The sequence below is a fragment of the Gopherus flavomarginatus genome, chromosome 7 (assembly GCF_025201925.1).
Source record: "Gopherus flavomarginatus isolate rGopFla2 chromosome 7, rGopFla2.mat.asm, whole genome shotgun sequence".
Taxonomy (NCBI): Eukaryota; Metazoa; Chordata; order Testudines; family Testudinidae; genus Gopherus; species Gopherus flavomarginatus.
In genome coordinates, this window is record NC_066623.1 from 76,995,285 (window position 1) to 77,013,320 (window position 18,036).

Below are 18,036 nucleotides of genomic sequence, written 5' to 3' on the forward strand. Positions count from 1 at the left end.
TTAACTTCCTTTCTTTTTCAACTATTCTATTTTTAATTTTAGAAGGCAGTAGGCAATAATTCTCTTGTTAGAAGCGTGAACCTTGCCCATAATCCATACATCGTCAGTCAGCAATAGCTTCATCTGGAAATATTATATTTCTTGCCAATATGTTATTAGGAATGACTGGCCTATTATTAACATAGCCCCAAATGGTTCCTTTATAACTGTTACAGTATGTTATTTCAACAAGAGCTATGATCCAGAGATAATTTGGATCTTCATATTTACATTTCAGGTTTACATATAGATCCTCTGCTTAAAAACTCTCTTTGCCATGATGTTTACAAATTACTACCATCTGGCAATGGTCAGACAAGTGGCAAGTTGAGACTTCCATTCTTCTGCCAAATTCTTCTCACTTTTTAGGCTTTTTTCCCACTTTTTTACTGGAAAATGTAATAGAAGTGAAAATGAGAAAAACGATGTCTAACTTTTTAAAACTTTTCCCTTAATTTATTTTCCCAGTGGTAAATGGGGATAAAAGGCTAGGGAAAAGAGAGAGAGAGAGAGACTTTCCCATCCCCACCCCATTTAATCTTTATTTCTTTTTACTTCTTTCTCCTTTTCCAGTGAAGTAAAGGTGGGGATGGGGGAGAGTTTTTTAGAAAAATACAAAATTGCCAACAAAAATGAAAAATTTCTGTGAAAATCTCCATTTTTGTAAAAAAGCCATTTTATTAACAAATTCACTGAAAAATGCCTGACTAGTTCTAATTCATGGCATAAGGGAAAAAAAATGCATACACTAATGGACATAGTTATCATCTTAGTTGGTTAACATTCTAGCTATTTTATTCTGAATTAAATAACATTTAATTGTTGAATTAAAAAAGTTCTTAGAATTGTACATGTTTTTAGTATGGACAAGATCTAAGAGATCATTCGATGGGAATGGACATCTCAGGGATTTGCAGTAAGTTGCAGAGCAGTTAACCTTTAGGGCACCAGTTTGTGAAATAAACATGAAAAAAAATCTCAGATCAGCATCACCCAAAAAAAAAAAAAAAAAGCCTATACACTACTGTGATTGGCACCAAATTATACCTTTGTTAGTAATCTTATAAGGCTAAGGATTGAATAGCATGTAAACTGAGCTATTTAGATGTGGTCTCTCTTCATCAGTGATGAAACATGTTGGTAGGAAGTATGGGAAAACTTACCCTGCCATTCTCCATCCTGTATCTGTTTCATTCTGCAGATAAAAAGATCATCTGGAATCTTTAATGAGCACTACAAATGATGATGTTTATGACTCTGGCATAATGTGATAGTGTTTAATAACTTGACATTTTATATGAAATTTTTATTGTACATTTAGTTTCAATATCAAATGTTGATTAAGAAATGGGTGAGAAAATACTTAGTTCTGATTAATCAGATGCAGGCTACTGATTGTCAAACTATTCTGACATATTTGCGATATTATACATTTTGAATGGGATTAGAAAATAAACAAATGCATAATAGAAATACTACGTTCATTGCTTCAGCCTGTTATTATTTACATAGCTTCATGCTTGAGGTGGCAAATTAAGCAAAATGTTTCAATCACTAGATATTTGCACATTGTTCCATTACCTACATGGAAAAAAAAGTAATTATCAAAAGTGAAACCACAGTAGGCCTAATGCAGGTTGCTCCAATTGAAGACAGTTGGGGAAGGCTTGGCTACATTGTTATGGGAATATCCAGTGGAGACGTCAGAGCTATATTGGTAGGATGGCTCTTGCAATGATCATAGATGGAAAATAACCAAAGGGTAGAACAAAGACTTGGTACATGGACCAGATATCAGTGGACATCAGAGAGACCAACTTGCATGACAGCCTGGCTGATATCCATGTGTTTTGGAAGAAGGCTATAAAAGTCACTGATTTCAAAAGAAGGGAACTGACAAGAAAGAAAAAGAAACAGCCCAGTTGTGTCCATATTCCCTGCCTTCCATCCATTTAGATTGTAAATTCTCCACTGCAAAAATTGTTTCTTTTCTGTGTTTGTACAACACCCTGCACATTGGGACCCTTGGCCTTTGGGTGTGATTATATATAAATATAAATATTTATTACTACTACTACTAGTACTTCTACTACTACTACTATTAAGTGATTTAGGAGTACAAGTCCCATTGAAAATTCCCCACTGACTTTTGAAAATTAAACCCTTTTATCTTTTATTGTTCTTTAACTGGATTTTTTTCTCTCTTCCTTCTCTGCTCCATTTAATACAGCCTTTTCTATGTGGAAGACGACACAAGTAAAATCTGAGTATGAATCCAGCATTTAAGTCTATGACACTTCAGTGGGTTTTAAATTAGGTAATATGAGTTTGCTTATCCCAAACAGTAAAAATTGTCTGCTGTAGTATTATGAACAGAGAAAGTTGCTTTAGTAGCTGATTCTCTTTGTGATGTATTACAAGCTTCAACACCACATGACTGCAACAGGGCAAGATATGGAGACAGATCCTGACTTTTGTTGTGGGCATGCTTGTGGGGAAGAAAGCATAGGGAGCAGCAGTAGGGAACGAGTGCACGTTAGTGTGCAAGTGAGTGCTAGGTAGGCTGACCCACTTCCATGCTGGCTGATGTAACCCAGCCCTAAGCTCTGGTCTGAGAGTTAAAGGTTGCAAAGCCCATAGCCAGCTAGCAGACATGGTACTATCCATAACACCCACTAGCACTAGGGTCACATTCTGTGCTTTTTCAAAGAAGTGAGTGCTCCCCTTTGTTATGTGGATGCCAAACCCTGAACCAGCCTGCCCCGTGCCAGCATGATGGCCCTTTTAATCAACACACAACTGGTACAGCCCTGCTCCCCCAGTTCCAGAAGGATGCTCCTACCAAATAAGGTGTCAGGATTCACCCAGAGAAAAAGAAGACTACTGAAGAGGAAACGTGAAGGGTAACGTTTCTTGTATTGTGTTCAACATACTTTCAAATTAAATCCCACAGATAATCATTAAAGGTGGATCAATCAGAAATTCTAATGAACTTGCAAGGGAGCAGTTTCAGGCCCTTAAATGAGCAATGACTTAGGGCTTACATCTGTGACTTGAAACCAAAGGACAGAGTTTATAAAAGCTTGTGTGCTTTAAAAATGGTAAGCTTTTATGATTTTTTAATATGATTATTTTCATTGCTTCTTCGGGCAAACCATCAGGAACGTTGTTGCTAGATCATTTATTGTTAGCACTACCCAGTATTCCACACACTTCAACAGACTCTGACTTTACAATGATTATGCTACATGCACTCAAAATGTGTAGGACAACAATCGCTGCGTGTGCACTTTTAGAAAGAAAAAAAGGCTTGGTTTAGCATTTCTTGAGATAAGATGAACATTATTAATTAACAGTCTTTGAAGTTTGTTTTTTTTTAAATTTTAGTTTTGTAATGACACATAATGCTCATGAAGAAAATGTGCTCTGAAAATGAGAATTGTCTATTTATCCCATGGAGTGGGTCAGTGACACTGCAAGCTCCCCCACCAACGTGCCACAACACTGTTCTAGAAAAGTTAGTCTGTCTGCTGAGGCTGCCAATAAGGTTGCCAATTAATTCCCATTGAATTTTTGTGATTTGGACATTTTTTCACCAGGAAGAGAGGGAAGGGAAAGAAGGGGACCATCTTTTCAAAGAAAAATGTAAAGAAATTAGACCAAAAAGAAAATGTTTATTTTGGTCTAAAAGCAATTTTTCACTGAAAAATTGTTTTAGTTATTTCTTTTTGAACAGCTCTGATCTGAAAGTGCTTTATAGGTGTTGATGATGATGATTAGTACAGTTTTTACAGATGGGGAAGCTGAAGCTTAGAATGTCTTTGTGACTTGTCGATCTTCAGACAGCAAGCTGCAGAGGCACTATGACTTCCAATTCCCAGTCTTGTGTGTGTTTCTGAAAATAAATAACTAGGAGTGAGTGTGAAAGTAGACATCACTGGTTAACTTTTCATTTGAAAAGTTTCTTTCTTTTAAAAGATAGCATATTTTTCAATATGCCACTGGAGTTTGTGACAATTTTGTATATGCAAATATAAGTAATTTTTAGTAATAGAGTAAGTAATTTGCTTCATAACTTAAAACTATAACATAATGTAAAGCTAGAACTACTATTGGATAACCTGGATAGCCTGTAATACAATAACACTAAGATTCCTTGTTTTTGTGTGAATGTGAGCATGTGAAAATATCCCTCTCCTTTAAATAACACAAGAGGAAAGTTATCAAAAAGCCATGGGATGTCACAAGAAGCAGGCCTTGCTCTCTTATTAGAAGAGGCCATTTCATTGGCAATAAGTAATGTCGCAAGCAGGCAGAGTTGTAAGAAGAAGGGCATTATTAAACTTACAGAAAGGGCAGTGGTTAGTTGCTGATACTCTTTCCTGACCACTCACAAGAACCTACCTAGGCTTACTATATATTATCTCTAGTCTCAGTGTAGGTTCCCCCTGAAATCTGAGCCTCTTTTTCCAGTTCTATTCATCATACTACAAAAGTGAGGCCTGGTCTACACTACGCTTTTAAACCTATTTTAGCAGCATTAAACCGATTTAGCACCGCACCCGTCCACACTACGAGGCCCTTTATACCGGTTTCTGTATTCCTCCCCAACGAGAGGAATAGCACTAAAATCGGTATTAACATATTGAATTAGGGTTAGTGTGGCCACAAATTGATGGTATTGGCCTCCAGGCGGTATTCCACAGTGCACCATTGTGACCGCTCTGGACAGCAATCTGAACTCGGATGCAGTGGCCAAGTAGACAAGAAAAGCCCAGCAAACTTTTGAATTTCATTTCCTGTTTGCCCAGCATGGAGCTCTGATCAGCACAGGTGGCGATGCAGTCCCACATCCAAAAAGAGCTCCAGCATGGACCATACAGGAGATACTGGATCTGATCGCTGTATGGGGAGACAAATCTGTTCTATCAGAGCTCCGTTACAGAAGACAAAATGCCAAAGCTTTTGAAAAAAATCTCCAAGCTACACAGTGCTGCGTGACAAGTCTCTGGGAAGCCAGAGACTCAAATGGACACTCATAGAGGGAGGGAGGGGGTATTGAGGACTCCAGCTATCCCACAATCCCCAGCAGTCTCCGAAAAGTATTTGCATTCTTGGCTGAGCTCCCAATGCCTGTAGGTTCAAACACATTGTCCGGCGTGGTTCAGGGTATAGCTCGTCAATTTACTCCCTCCCTCCCAAGTGAAAGAAAAGGGAAAAAAATTGTTTCTTGATTTTTTTTAATGTCACCCTGTGTGTACTGAATGCTGCTGGTAGACGCGATACTGCGGCAGTAAAGAGCAGTATCCGCTCCTCTTCCCTCCCCGGTGTCAGACGGTACAATATGCTTGATAGCTGCTGAGTACTCCTGGCTGGCCTCAGGTGAGGCTGGCTGGGGGCGCCTGGGTAAAAATAGGAATGATTCCTGGTCATTCCCAGTAGATGGGACAGAATGGCTGGTAACCGTCTTCATCATAGCAACTGGGGGCTGAGCTCCATCAGCCCCCTCCCTTTCATGTGTAAAGAAAAGATTCTGTACTGCCTGGACTATCATAGCAGCGGGATGCTGGACTCCTCTCCCCCACACTGCTTAATGTCCTGCCTGGACTATCACAGCAGCTGGAGGCTGCCTCCCCCTCATTTTATCTCACTAACAAGTCAGTGTTTCTTATTCCTGCATTTTTTATAACTTCATGACACAAATTGGGGGGACACTGCCACAGTAGTCCAGGAAGGTTAGGGGAGGAGGGAAGCAACGGATGGGGTTGTTGCAGGGGCACCATTGATCTAGCTCATCATTTCTGCGGGATCTGACATGAAGCGGCTCTGCTCTCTGGTTCTGTGATGCACTGGTTCTCTAGTACACTTTCCCCATATTCTAGGCAGGACTGACTCTATTTTTAGACACCATAAAGGAGGGATTGACTCAGGGAGTCATTCCCATTTTTGCCTTTGCGCCCTCAGCCAACCTCAGCGAGGGGCATCCATAATAGCAGCAGACGGTACAGAATGACAGATAACCGTCATCTCATTGCCAATTTACAATGGCAGCAAACGGTACAGAAAGACTGATAACAGTCTCTGCTATCATGCGAAAGCAAATGAATGCTGCTGTGTAGTGCTGCAGTATCGCCTATGTTAGCGGCATCCAGTACACATACGGTGACAGTGACAAAAGGCAAAACAGGCTCCATGGTTGCCATGCTATGGTGTCTGCCAGGGCAATCCAGGGAAAAAGGGCGTGAAATGATTGTCTGCCGTTGCTTTCCCGGAGGAAGGAATGACTGACGACATTTACCCAGAATCACCCGCGACAATGATTTTTGCCCCATCAGGCACTGGGATCTCAACCCAGAATTCCAAGGGGCAGGGGAGACTGCAGGAACTATGGGATAGCTACAGAATAGCTACCCACAGTGCAACGCTCCGGAAATCAACGCTAGCCTCAGATCATGGACTCACACCGCCGAATTAATGTGCTTAGTGTGGCTGCGTGCATTCGACTTTATACAATCTGTTTTACAAAACCGGTTTATGTAAAATCGGAATAATCCCGTAGTGTAGACGTACCCTGAGTGTTGCAACGGATATGTTCAAAGCTTAAAAGCCAGCATCCCTCAGTGTCCATCTTCTCTATTAATTTAATTTGGATATTTTTCTTTTGGTTTGAGGTAGATGGGTATTTCAGGTACTTCAGCCCTGCCCTCACTCTTTTGCAGATCAGCATTTTATTTACATGTTCTCATATGTCTTGGAAACTCTGCTGAATTATGACACCCCTGAAAAAGAAAATATCTGTAAACTACTGTAAGAGTCTAGAGGCACAAGAATGTGAAACTGCCACTGTGGGATTCTTGTGAATTAGGTTAGGCTACGGAAACACATTCTCTTCTCAGTACTTCCTAACCCCACCCCCACTGTCCAAAAATACAACAATGACCCATCTGTGTACATAAAAGACAGCAACTCCTAACATTTAAACATCAACTAATCTGCCACTGCTGATGTATCAAGGACAGCATAATGAATGTCAGAATGCTAGTCATTCTTTTCTCTATAATCCTAACTTGATGTGTAAAAAGGCATTAAAAAGCCAGCAGAAAGGACAAATACACAGAATAACTTATGGCTCACACTTTGCTTTAACATTTTTATAGCACATTAAGCGTCTCTCACTTGGTTATTCTCTCAAAGGCTCTCATGTTTTAACTCCCCCTTTCACATCCAGAACTATTATGCGCATCCTAAATTAACCTCTGAATAGTGGGATTTGCTACCTAAAAATTTTAAATAATTATTTTACGGCTCACCTAGTCTATCTATTATTTAAAATATTTTTATTCACCAATTTTTAAAAAATGTCAAATATATTAAAGTCATTTTCTTTCCTAGTGCCAACATAGTAACTAAAATGTTAACTACTTATACCTAAAAAATACAGGATACAACCAAAACAACAACAGCAAACAGCAAATTCAAGTCAGACATTTAATGAAGTTGCTAATGGTGAGGTTGTTTACTTCAGGAAGAGAGTAATAGTTTTAAGAATCTAAATTGTGAAAAACTTTTCAGAACATTCTTGAGTTTATGTATGTGACTTGACTGAGCAACTGCTGATAATTTTGTGTCTGGGAAGCCAGACACTTAGCATTTTATCTGGTAAATTACCCACCTAGTAAAGATCTTACGGATGAGGAAGAAAAATCAGAAAAGGAACATTCTGCTAGGGCCTGATCCAGAGCCCACTTAAGTCAATGGGTGTCTTTCTGTTGACCTTACTGGATTATAACTATATGAAGGGAATGGAGAATGTATTATTCTTTAAACTGTTGCATTGCTGATACAGGTTGTCTAGGTGAGCACTGCAAACATGGCCCAGAATAGCTCAGGTGTACTGTCAGAAATGGCTTCTTTGTCAGGTTTTGTAGGTATCTATCATTTTTTTCTTTCCTATAAAAATGTTTCCTTCTCCTTTCTGGCTCAGGGGAAGCAATTTTAAGGGATGAAGATGACCATGTTGGAAAGTGTACCTTGCCCTTCCTAAGGCTCTTGGAAAAGGCCTGTAATTTTAGATGGAAGACAGATAAACACACAGGAAATGGCTTCTCCCAGCTCTCCTCTGGTGTTGTCCAACACAGAACAAAATTTGATTGGTGCTACTCACTGACTGGGAACTGCTAACCCATTCTGAAGTAAAAAGAATATTTTGAATGTTTTATTTAATTTAAATAGGTAAAGAATTATAATTGCTTTTTAAAAAGAAAATCAAATGAATATGCTGGTTATGAAATATGCTTCTGTTTCTCTGTCTCTCTCTGTTTTAGAAATGCAATGATCAAGTGGGGCTACATCACTCGCCCCAATACCTGTGACTGCAGCAGAGAGCTTCAAAATATGAAGCATCTCCTGCGATGCCCACTGCTTGAATGTGAATGAGTTTCCAGTGACCTGGCAGAGTGCAATCACTGGGTAACTGTGTCATAAACAGATAGCTAAGGGTTAATGTCTCTTTCACCTGAAGCACCTGACCAGAGGACCAATCAGGAAACCGGATTTTTTCAACTTTGGGTGGAGGGAATTTTGTGTCTGAGGTCTTTGTTTTCTGTCTGCCTGCTGTCTCTGAGCTTTGGAGAAGTAGTTTCTGCTTTCTAGTCTTCTGTTTCTAAGTGTAAGGACAAAGAGATCAGATAGTAAGTTATATGGTTTCTTTTCTTTGGTATTTGCATGAATATAAGTGCTGGAGTGCTTTGATTTGTATTCTTTTTGAATAAGGCTGTTTATTCAATATTCTTTTAAGCAATTGACCCTGTATTTTGTCACCTTAATACAGAGAGACCATTTGTATGTATTTTTCTTTCTTTTTATATAAAGCTTTCTTTTAAGACCTGTTGGAGTTTTCTTTTCTGGGAAATTTCAGGGAAATTGAGTCTGTACTCACCAGGGAATTGGTGGGAGGAAGAAATCAGGGGGAGATCTGTGTGTGTTGAATTTGCTAGCCTGATTTTGCATTCCCTCTGGGTGAAGAGGAAAGAGCTTTTGTTTCCAGGACTGGGAACGGAGAGGGGGAGTCACTCTGTTTGGATTCACAGAGCTTGTGTCTGTGTATCTCTCCAGGAGCACCTGGAGGGGGAAGGGAAAAAGGATTATTTCCCTTTGTTGTGAGACTCAAGGGATTTGGGTCTTGGGGTCCCCAGGGAAGGTTTTTCAGGGGGACCAGAATGCCCCAAAACACTCTAATTTTTTGGGTGGTGGCAGCAAGTACCAGGTCCAAGCTGGTAACTAAGCTTGGAGGTTTTCATGCTAACCCCCATATTTTGGACGCTAAGGTCCAAATCTGGGACTAAGGTTTGACAAACTGCATGTGCACAGATATGGCGGGAAGCAGTATGAGGACACAAGAAGAGGACTTAAGCTGATAACATGGCATCCAAGCAGGGATGTCACAGAGGCAAGCTGAAATGCAGGACGAGATGCAGGAGAAATGTTGCTGACAGAGAGACAGATTTGTAAATCATAAATATAGAGATGATACTTGGAGCCAGGTAAGTGGATGAGATCACCCAAAGATAGGATGTAAAGTGAGAAGGGCAAAGGCCTCTGAGAAGTCTCATAGATATAGGAAAGGGGAGAAGCAGGACCACTGAAAAAGTCACTGATGCCTATCTGTTCTAGGAAGGTTCTAGCACATCACTGAGGGCAATATAAATAAACAAATGAATATATAAGTTATTAATTTCTTGCTTGTAAGTGGCCATATTTTATTAGATAAGTAGGTTCATTGTTAGCACTTTGTAACTTAACCAGTTTTTGAAACCAGGTATTTTGTTTTTAGAATTTCCAAAGTTTTTGTTGTTGTTTTGGTTTGATTATTTTTCATCTTTTGACTTCAGTAGGTCTCCACAAGGGCATAGAGGTCCACCAATTCTCCATATTGCAGAACTGGTACTTGATAACTATCACTCTAAGACAGATAAAATCAAGTTTTTTAAACATATTTCTTGGAGGTTATAAATCCAATAGTCCTCCAGTTGTCTATTAAGTCTTTTAAGAAAAATGTGATATATAAAACAGGAATTTCTACACCTCTCCCATCCAATTTAAAATAAAACCTTATTTATTCTGCATAAAGAAAATAGAATGCAAAACCATTTTTCCATTCAAAAGTCACCTTTTAAAATTCATAGTTCATTTACTCACTAATGGAGAGTAAAGGCAAGTAGGATTTAGCCAAATGTATGTGTTTAATGAAGCTCTCCTTAAATCTCTCCCATTATTTATTGAAGTTGGGCAGTTAGAGAGGCAGTGTGGCCCAGCAGATAGATCACTAAATTAGGTCTCAGAAGACCTAAGTATTATTCCTAGCTCTCACACTGGCCTGCTGAGTGACCTTGGGCCAGTCAATTCACCTATCTGTGCCTCAGTTTCCCTAGCTGTAAACAAATGAAGCTGATTTTACCCTCTTTGAAATCTATGCATGAAATGGTGAAATACAATAATACCTACTGTTATATAATGCTTTGCATTAGTCGCTCTCAAAGCACTTTACAAAGGAGGTAAGTATTGCCATTTTCTGTGATAAATGTACAGTACAGTAAATAAAAGGGTAAAATAGTATTAAGTTCTGAAATTTATTCCTTTTTGTTTTAAACTTGTCATGCTTTTTCTCCCTAGTAAAACATAATTTTCTTGGAAGCTATTATTAAATCATATGATTGTTAAAACAGTTTTCATTTTTAAAAGATAAATTAACTTGTTTTGAAGCATAAATATACCAATAAAGACACACTTTACAAATCCCATATGTACATATGACTAGAGCCATCAATAAAGAACAGGCAGTTTATATTAACCAATGCCTTTAAAGTCAGTGAGATAGAATTCTTAAGTGATTTGGCTAATTTGAGCAAACTGGCTATGCTCTAGTGACATGTAAATATGGGATAATGTGGAATACCCATATACACACAGACAGTGCAAAGGGAATTTGTCGTAGATGGACTTCTAAATGTTGGGCCAGCAGCTCCCCCCGGTTTCAAGGCCTCTTCTCTGCTTTCTGTTGGTTCCTTTACCCTTGCCACACCGGAGTTCTTTTAAATACCCAAACCTGCTCGCTGGGAGCCGTGTCACTGCATCAGTTCTAGTAGCAGGCAGCACCTTTTCTGACAGGCATCGATCGCTGTCTGGGCTGGGTTATAACTTCAGCAGCGCAGACCTGTGGGAACCAGGGAGGGCACCATGATCCTCTGACCCCCTCCCCCGTTCTTCTACTCCCCCTGCCTGCTCCCTCTTGCCTCCCATTCTGCCTCATCGCCTGCCTGCCTATCTGCCCCGTCCCAGCCGCCCCTCCTCTGCCCCCACTTGGCTCCGGGAGCGGATTCCGGCAGGTCCGGGCTGAGCCACTGCAGCACGGCTCCTAGGGCGGGGAGCGAGCAGGCTGAGGCTGGAGCCCGCTGCGGAGCGGACTGGCCGGGGCGCTGCTGAGCACAGAAGCTCCCCGCGGGCTGCTCCTGCAATTCCTTTCATTCCCCAAGTATTGATCTGCCCTGGCTGGGCGGCGCGGGGGGCTGGTCCAGCCTGCGGGGCCGAGGGAGGGCGGTCTGTGGGCTGCCGGAGGAGGCGTGCGATTGGCTTCTGACCTGCCGCTGGCTTGTCAGTTTGGGCTCCCGGGGGTGGCTGCCGAGCGCCTCTCGCCCAGCCCTCTGACGGGATGGAGCCTGTAGGGGGATGCCGTGCTCCTGGCATTTTGATTAAAGCCCCTCATCTCCCTGCAGTCTGAAGGCAGGGCACCGGGGGAGGAAGGAGCGGAAGGGGCCTGCACGGAGCAAAGAGAGGGACAAAAAGAAATCCCCTTTGGTGGTTCACGGATGGCTCTATAAGAGGCAGCATCTCTGGGAATACCGCGGAAGGGACGGAGCGGGTGTAAATTGAAGGCGCCCGGAGTCCGGTTCACACTTGTGGGCGCCCGGCATGGAGATGCAGAGATGGTCCACGAGGTGGAAAACGAAAAGGTGGCTCCGGGACTCCGCTGTAACCACACTCATCACTTTTACTTTCCTTCTCCAGGCTGCAGAGGTCAGAGGAGGTAAGAAAGAGACGGGAGCTGGGCGCTACCAGCCAGCCCTCCTCCCTAGCTTGGGAGGGAAATGCAGGACAATGCTGCCACCCGGTTCTAGAGGAAGACCTGTCAAATTAGATCCCCGTCCTGGGGAGGCGAAAATAATGGGGTGAGGGGTTAGCTCGGGGTATTAAGCGCTGCTGGGAGCCTCTTGCACAAACAGAGGCGCTTTTCTAAGGTGCTGATGGTTTAAAGACCCCCACATCGACCTCTTTCTTGTAACTGCGGAAAGGGAGGAGGGGGCGAAGCAAGGCGGGGTTGAACACAGCTCTGTTTCCTCCACCACGAAATCCATTTTTAAAACCAACAGATGTTTCTGCGATTTTCAGCTCGATTGAACGTACCAAGTCATTAACCTGGTAAAGTTCACCCAAAGTCTTGGCTAAAGTGTAACAAAAGTCTCTGCACTCTCCTCCGAGGAGATGGGGGAGGGGGAAATCTCAAGATTTCAAATACTTCTTAGTTCTTCTTTCTCTATTTTTCTTTGCAAAGATTTTTAACTGGCAAAAGTTTTCCAGAACTCAGAGAAGACAATATCTATTTAAAATGGGCCCTTTGCTAGCCCGACAGCTCTCTCCCTGCGCGCCCTGCCAGGTGGGGTGTGCAGCTCCCAGTTGGAGAGCCGTCACTGACCGGGCGATCGATTTGGGAGCTAAGGACGCTTCTGTGGCACAGCAGGGAGGTCAGTGACAGGAGCCGGGCTCAGCACCTCAGCCTTGCACCGAGACGCGGTTTCCCACCCGCCCATTTCTTCCCCCATCCTTGGGGAAGAATGAGTGGTCCGTTAGGTGTCTGTGGACATGGTTAGCAGGGTGCAATTCCTGGGAGCTTGCAGACTAGCGAGAAGCCGCAATCCTCCCCCTCGGGAGGGGGAGCTCAGAAGGTAGGGAGGGCCCTGAGCTCACACGTCTGGGGGTGGGTGGGCAGGGGAGGGGCGCGCAGTGCATAACACCCTGTGCTCAACTTCAAGAGCTGCGCTCCTGCACAGATGCGTGGTAGTGTTAGGAGAAGCAACAACCGCCCCAGAAGCGTCCTGTTTGGGGACCTCAGCTGGAAACCAGCGGAACAGTCCGATCTTATGACCTTAAAAGATCTGCTTGCATATATGTGGAACTACACATATAACCTGGCTGTGCATTCTCCAGTGATTTTGAACTCCTAGCTGAGTGGAAATGCCGCTTCTTCCCACTGCAATCTGCAGTAGGGATTAGGGTCTTCTTGTGGCAATCTTGCTCTTAGGGGACCTCCCAGCCTTAGGGGGCTGATGCTCCCAGAACAGAGTCCCGGTTATGTTTATATCATTATTTGTGACGAGATTTGCCCGTTTTCGAAGAGAACAGTGGTGTCGTTTTCCACGCTTTGAGTCAACAGTAGTTATGATGGGGAGCACAGAAAGGTGAAAAATTAAAGTTTCCATTCAGCATTTTGTACCTGGTCGCCACTTGAATTGTGGCAGATCAATCAGTAATTCTGCCCCCTGCTGGTTTCATTTACAGTTAGGGAGGAGGGCGCCAAATCTATCCTTGCTGCAATTCCAATGATCCCAGTGGAGTTACACCAAGGATAAGTTCCCCCACCTCCATCTAGCTGCAGGGGGTTGGGTACTCATTACTATATTGAAACTGAAGTTATTGAATGAGGGATGCTGAAGACAAAGACTGGGTAGATTGTTTTTTAAACCTAATATGCCAATTGAATGTGAGCTGGAGAACTGCAGCCTTCACTTCATAACAGTATTTATGAAGACAAAGAAACTGAGTTCTGAGGTTGAATCTAGATTTTAAATGAAAATCTGAACCCAAGAAGCACTGATAAAAATTCAGCGCAAGCTACTTGGTATTTACTGAAATGGCTTTAACAATAACAGGAGCACAGATTTGTGAGATTGATAGATTTACTAAAATAAAACCTGAGTGAAGAATTACTTTTAAAGTTCTTTCTCCATTCTAATGAAGCAAGGAAATATCAGAAATGCAAAATGACAGGGAGCATCTTAAGATTTCCGCAGTTTGTGAGTTTTCCTGAAAACTGCCTGACAAGTAACACAGTAGTTTAAATGTTCAGAAACAGAGTATGCCATTTGCTTACAAACTGCTGGTAGCTATGTAGTTAGGGCTCAACTGTTACTGAAGTCAGTAAGAGTCTTTCTATTGATTATAGTGACAGTTGGATCTGGACTAATTTCCCGAATGAAGTATTAAGTTATTTCTGAATAGTCCTTTATGTGCTCCACTGTTATTTAAAATACCTCAAAGATAAAAGAAAATAACATTCACTAAAATCTAAGACAAAAATGCTCTCTTCAGTGACTGACACTTGAAAGCAGGAAAGAAAATATAGAAATAAAACTCTTGGACACATCATTGTAAATTATATGATAAAGTGAATATATTGCAATGTTTCATCAGAATGCAGTATAAATCATATCTTAGTAAACTACATTAAGATTAGACCTGCGATTTTTATTTTATTGGGCTTCTCATAAACTGTCAGTTTATAAAGCAATTTACACAATGTATTCATATAAAGTGTTAAACTTTATAGTAATTACTTTTAATAAGACACATTATCTTCTATTTAGAAAGACCTCAACAAAATTCCTAAGAGTCTTGACTTTTTCTTACAAATTGCTTTAATTTTTTTTTCCATAAAGAAAAATTATAGGTGCCCGTCCCAGTATAAATGAGGGTGGAGAATTCCTGTTTAGGCTCCTCAGGTTCTCCACCTTAAGGCAGAGAAACTCATAGAAATGAGAAGAAACTGAATGGGGAAAACAGTGAAATATATTTTGTCGCTTCAGTGCCCACTAACTTCTCAGCAACTCTTGTTAGAAAATATTTTTACTTTATAACCTGGTACAAGTAAACAAAATACACTTTTAAAAGACTTTCTTTGATTCCCCCCATCCCCAGCCCCCTCACCTTTAAATACCAAATGTGTTGGCAATGCATTTGGTATGAATAAACTCATTTAGTCAAAATGGCATGGCTTCAGCACTATAAATTTTTGTAAGGTCCTGGAGTCAATGCACTATTATAATGCTGATTTAAATTTCATGAGCAAGAAATGAAAGAAAATCAACTTTTTTTTTGAAGCATTTCTGGTAAATGGAAACCTTGCTATTCATCAGAGTACAGGACAATTCTGACTGAAAATGTGATTGGTCAGTTATATAAAGAAAATAAATATATGAACGTCTGTTTAAGTAAATCCATAGACGACAGAGTATTTGCTCGAATATAGTGTAGCTGCTTTATTTCAGTCATCCTATTAGAATGCTCCCCAAACTTCCTTGGAAACCAGCAGGAGTTCTTGGTGCATACGGAGTGGAGAATTGGGCCCATTACAATGGAAAAGATGACTTTTTTCTAATATCCATACCCACCTAAAAGTATGTAATTCAGTCTTGAATGCTTATTGAGTCTCAATGGAAATGTACCTCTTCAGCTTTCTCAAAAGAAAACTGTTTAATGTCTAATTATTATTAACCAATAAAAAAATGTTGATTTCAAATATTAACTTGTAAATGTCTGGTCAGATCAGCTTATTAGTGATATAGCTCAGCTCAAGTGTGCTGTTGACTGGCATGCTGTGTATTAATGCTCAATTGTGAAATTGAACAATTTTCATGTCTCCTTTAACTTAAAATATAGTAAAATATTTGTAAAAGCCAGTTACATCTTATTAAAAATACCATAACCCTCCAAAGGGTAAAGAGATAATCAATTTCCAAGCTTGAAAAAATGAGTTAAGTTGATCAAACCATAGGAAGAATTGTTAGGAATAACTGCTGGTGGTCCAAGCTGAAAAGTTTGTTTGAGTCCCAGGGATCAGCAGGTGAAATGGTCCTGTCTTCCCAGAATGTGCTGTCTGACCCTGCATGAATATGTCTGTTTTTTCTTTTAGAAATATTGTACAAATTCTAAATTAAAGGCTTTGTCTTAGACAGGCAACTGACAAAGAAATATGACTGGTATGTGTAGTGATTCTGCAGACTCTAGTGCTTTCTATTTAATTTACAAGGAGACCTGACAGACTCCTGAAAGAACAATTCAGGCTGTGTCTTTTTACTAGTTCTGCAGTGCAAAAAACAAAACAAAAAACCCACTTCATATTTCCTAGCTTTATTTTTTGTCATGTTAAACATATATTATCGAGTCCAATATATATAAACACACAAACATAGCACACACAAGTGATGCATATTTAAAATGTTATATCTATATTAATCTAGAAGCAATTGTTTGAATTGATATTCTACACTAAAAAGAAAAAGCTTCCTTAACACAAAAACCTGCTCTTGGCTGTATGATGTTTTCTGATAAATTAAAAGGCTTTGTTTAAAAACACAAAACCAAAAAACAAACCACTGGTAAAATTGGCATCTGCAGTATTTGTAGCAATAGGACCTTTAATTCCAACAGAGGTAAAGCATAACAGAAGAACCATGGCATTATTGCTGAACTTAAGTTGCACCTAAAATGTGCTGGAGCAATTATGCCTCTTATAGATTATTATTACTTTTTTTTGTATAGTGAGGAACAGTAGGGTTTCCATGTGCCACCAAGATTAAGAAGTTGCTTTGCTTTTCTCACTAGAGCTCTTTGCTTCTTTTCATAAGAAATTCTCTTAACATTTGTTAATTTATTGTTGTCTTGACTATTCGTTGATAATGGGTGCAAATAAATTAAATGGACCTTGGGAGACATCTCTTGTGTAAAGAAAGTAGAGTCTCACAAGTGATAAAGATTTGCCCATTGGATGGACATGGAAGAGATGGGAAAATTAGCATTTACTGAAATAGATGAACACACATGCATCTTGTCAATAGTTATAATTAGAGTACCAAGTTTTAAATACACATCTACCTCGATATAATGCGACCCGATATAACACAAATTCGGATATAACGTGATAAAGCAGTGCTCCGGGGGGGTGGGGCTGCGCACTCCAGTGGATCAAAGCAAGTTCGATATGACGCAGTTTCACCTATAACGCGGTAAGATTTTTTGGCTCCCGAGGACAATGTTATATCGAGGCAGAGGTGTACCACCTTTGCAAACTATAAATGTAATACATTAACTGTTGATCTTGTTATTTAAATACTAGCAGCAGGAACTGGTATTATTTGAGTTCTTTTAGCACGTTATCACATGTAAGGGGACATAAAAACCTCTGTAAATTTTAGGCCTGGGATTTCTGTATATGTCAAAGTGTTAATGCTTTCAGCATGTGAAATAGAATTTTGTTTGACAGAACTGGTATTAGGAGTGCATATTGTTTGCTACCAGGTTAAAATGAAGGATGCATAATAAAAACAAATACACAATAAAAAGCACAGATCCTGATCTTGCTGTCATTGAAGTTGATTGCAGCTGAATTAAGTTCATAATGACTGTATAATATGGGCCAAATGCTGGTCATCTTGCTCAATTGAAGAGTATTATTAAACTCTGAGTCTTACTCATCACATGTCCACTTCTAAGGTGAGCAGGATTTGTCCCAACACAAATACTAAAAATATTCTAGCAATCTAAATAATTGTAATTTTGGAACAAGATTATTATTCAGGGTCTAAAGCCCATTTCAGTGATGTCAGTGGGATGCAAAACTAGGGACTGTTTTGCTTGGCTTATAGTCATGAGTAGTTATATCATTGACTTCATTAGTTGTAGGATCAAGTTCTCAAGCTGTGGGACTTTGTAAAGCAGATCCTCAGCTCCTGAAATGGTGTAGATACATTGAATTCAATGGAGCTACTCTAAATTTCACCAGCTGAAGTTCTGACCCTTAGATGCCTGTTCTTTTTTTCTAAAGATTTTCTATATATATAGTTGAAAATGTACAAATATGCCACCTTCAAGACTGTAGTCTATAGTCAG

General features: G+C 40.4%; 1 protein-coding gene across 1 annotated transcript in view; it reads left to right on the forward strand.

Moving 5' to 3' along the window:
* The first annotated feature begins 11,903 nt into the window (after positions 1 to 11,903).
* Positions 11,904 to 18,036, forward strand: part of COL11A1 (collagen type XI alpha 1 chain) — a 228,243-nt gene continuing 222,110 nt past the window's right edge. Inside the window, exon 1 of the mRNA XM_050963625.1 lies at positions 11,904 to 12,121. Coding sequence (XP_050819582.1) covers positions 12,007 to 12,121 — 115 coding nt within the window. The 5' untranslated portion in view covers positions 11,904 to 12,006. The remainder of the gene's footprint in view (positions 12,122 to 18,036) is intronic.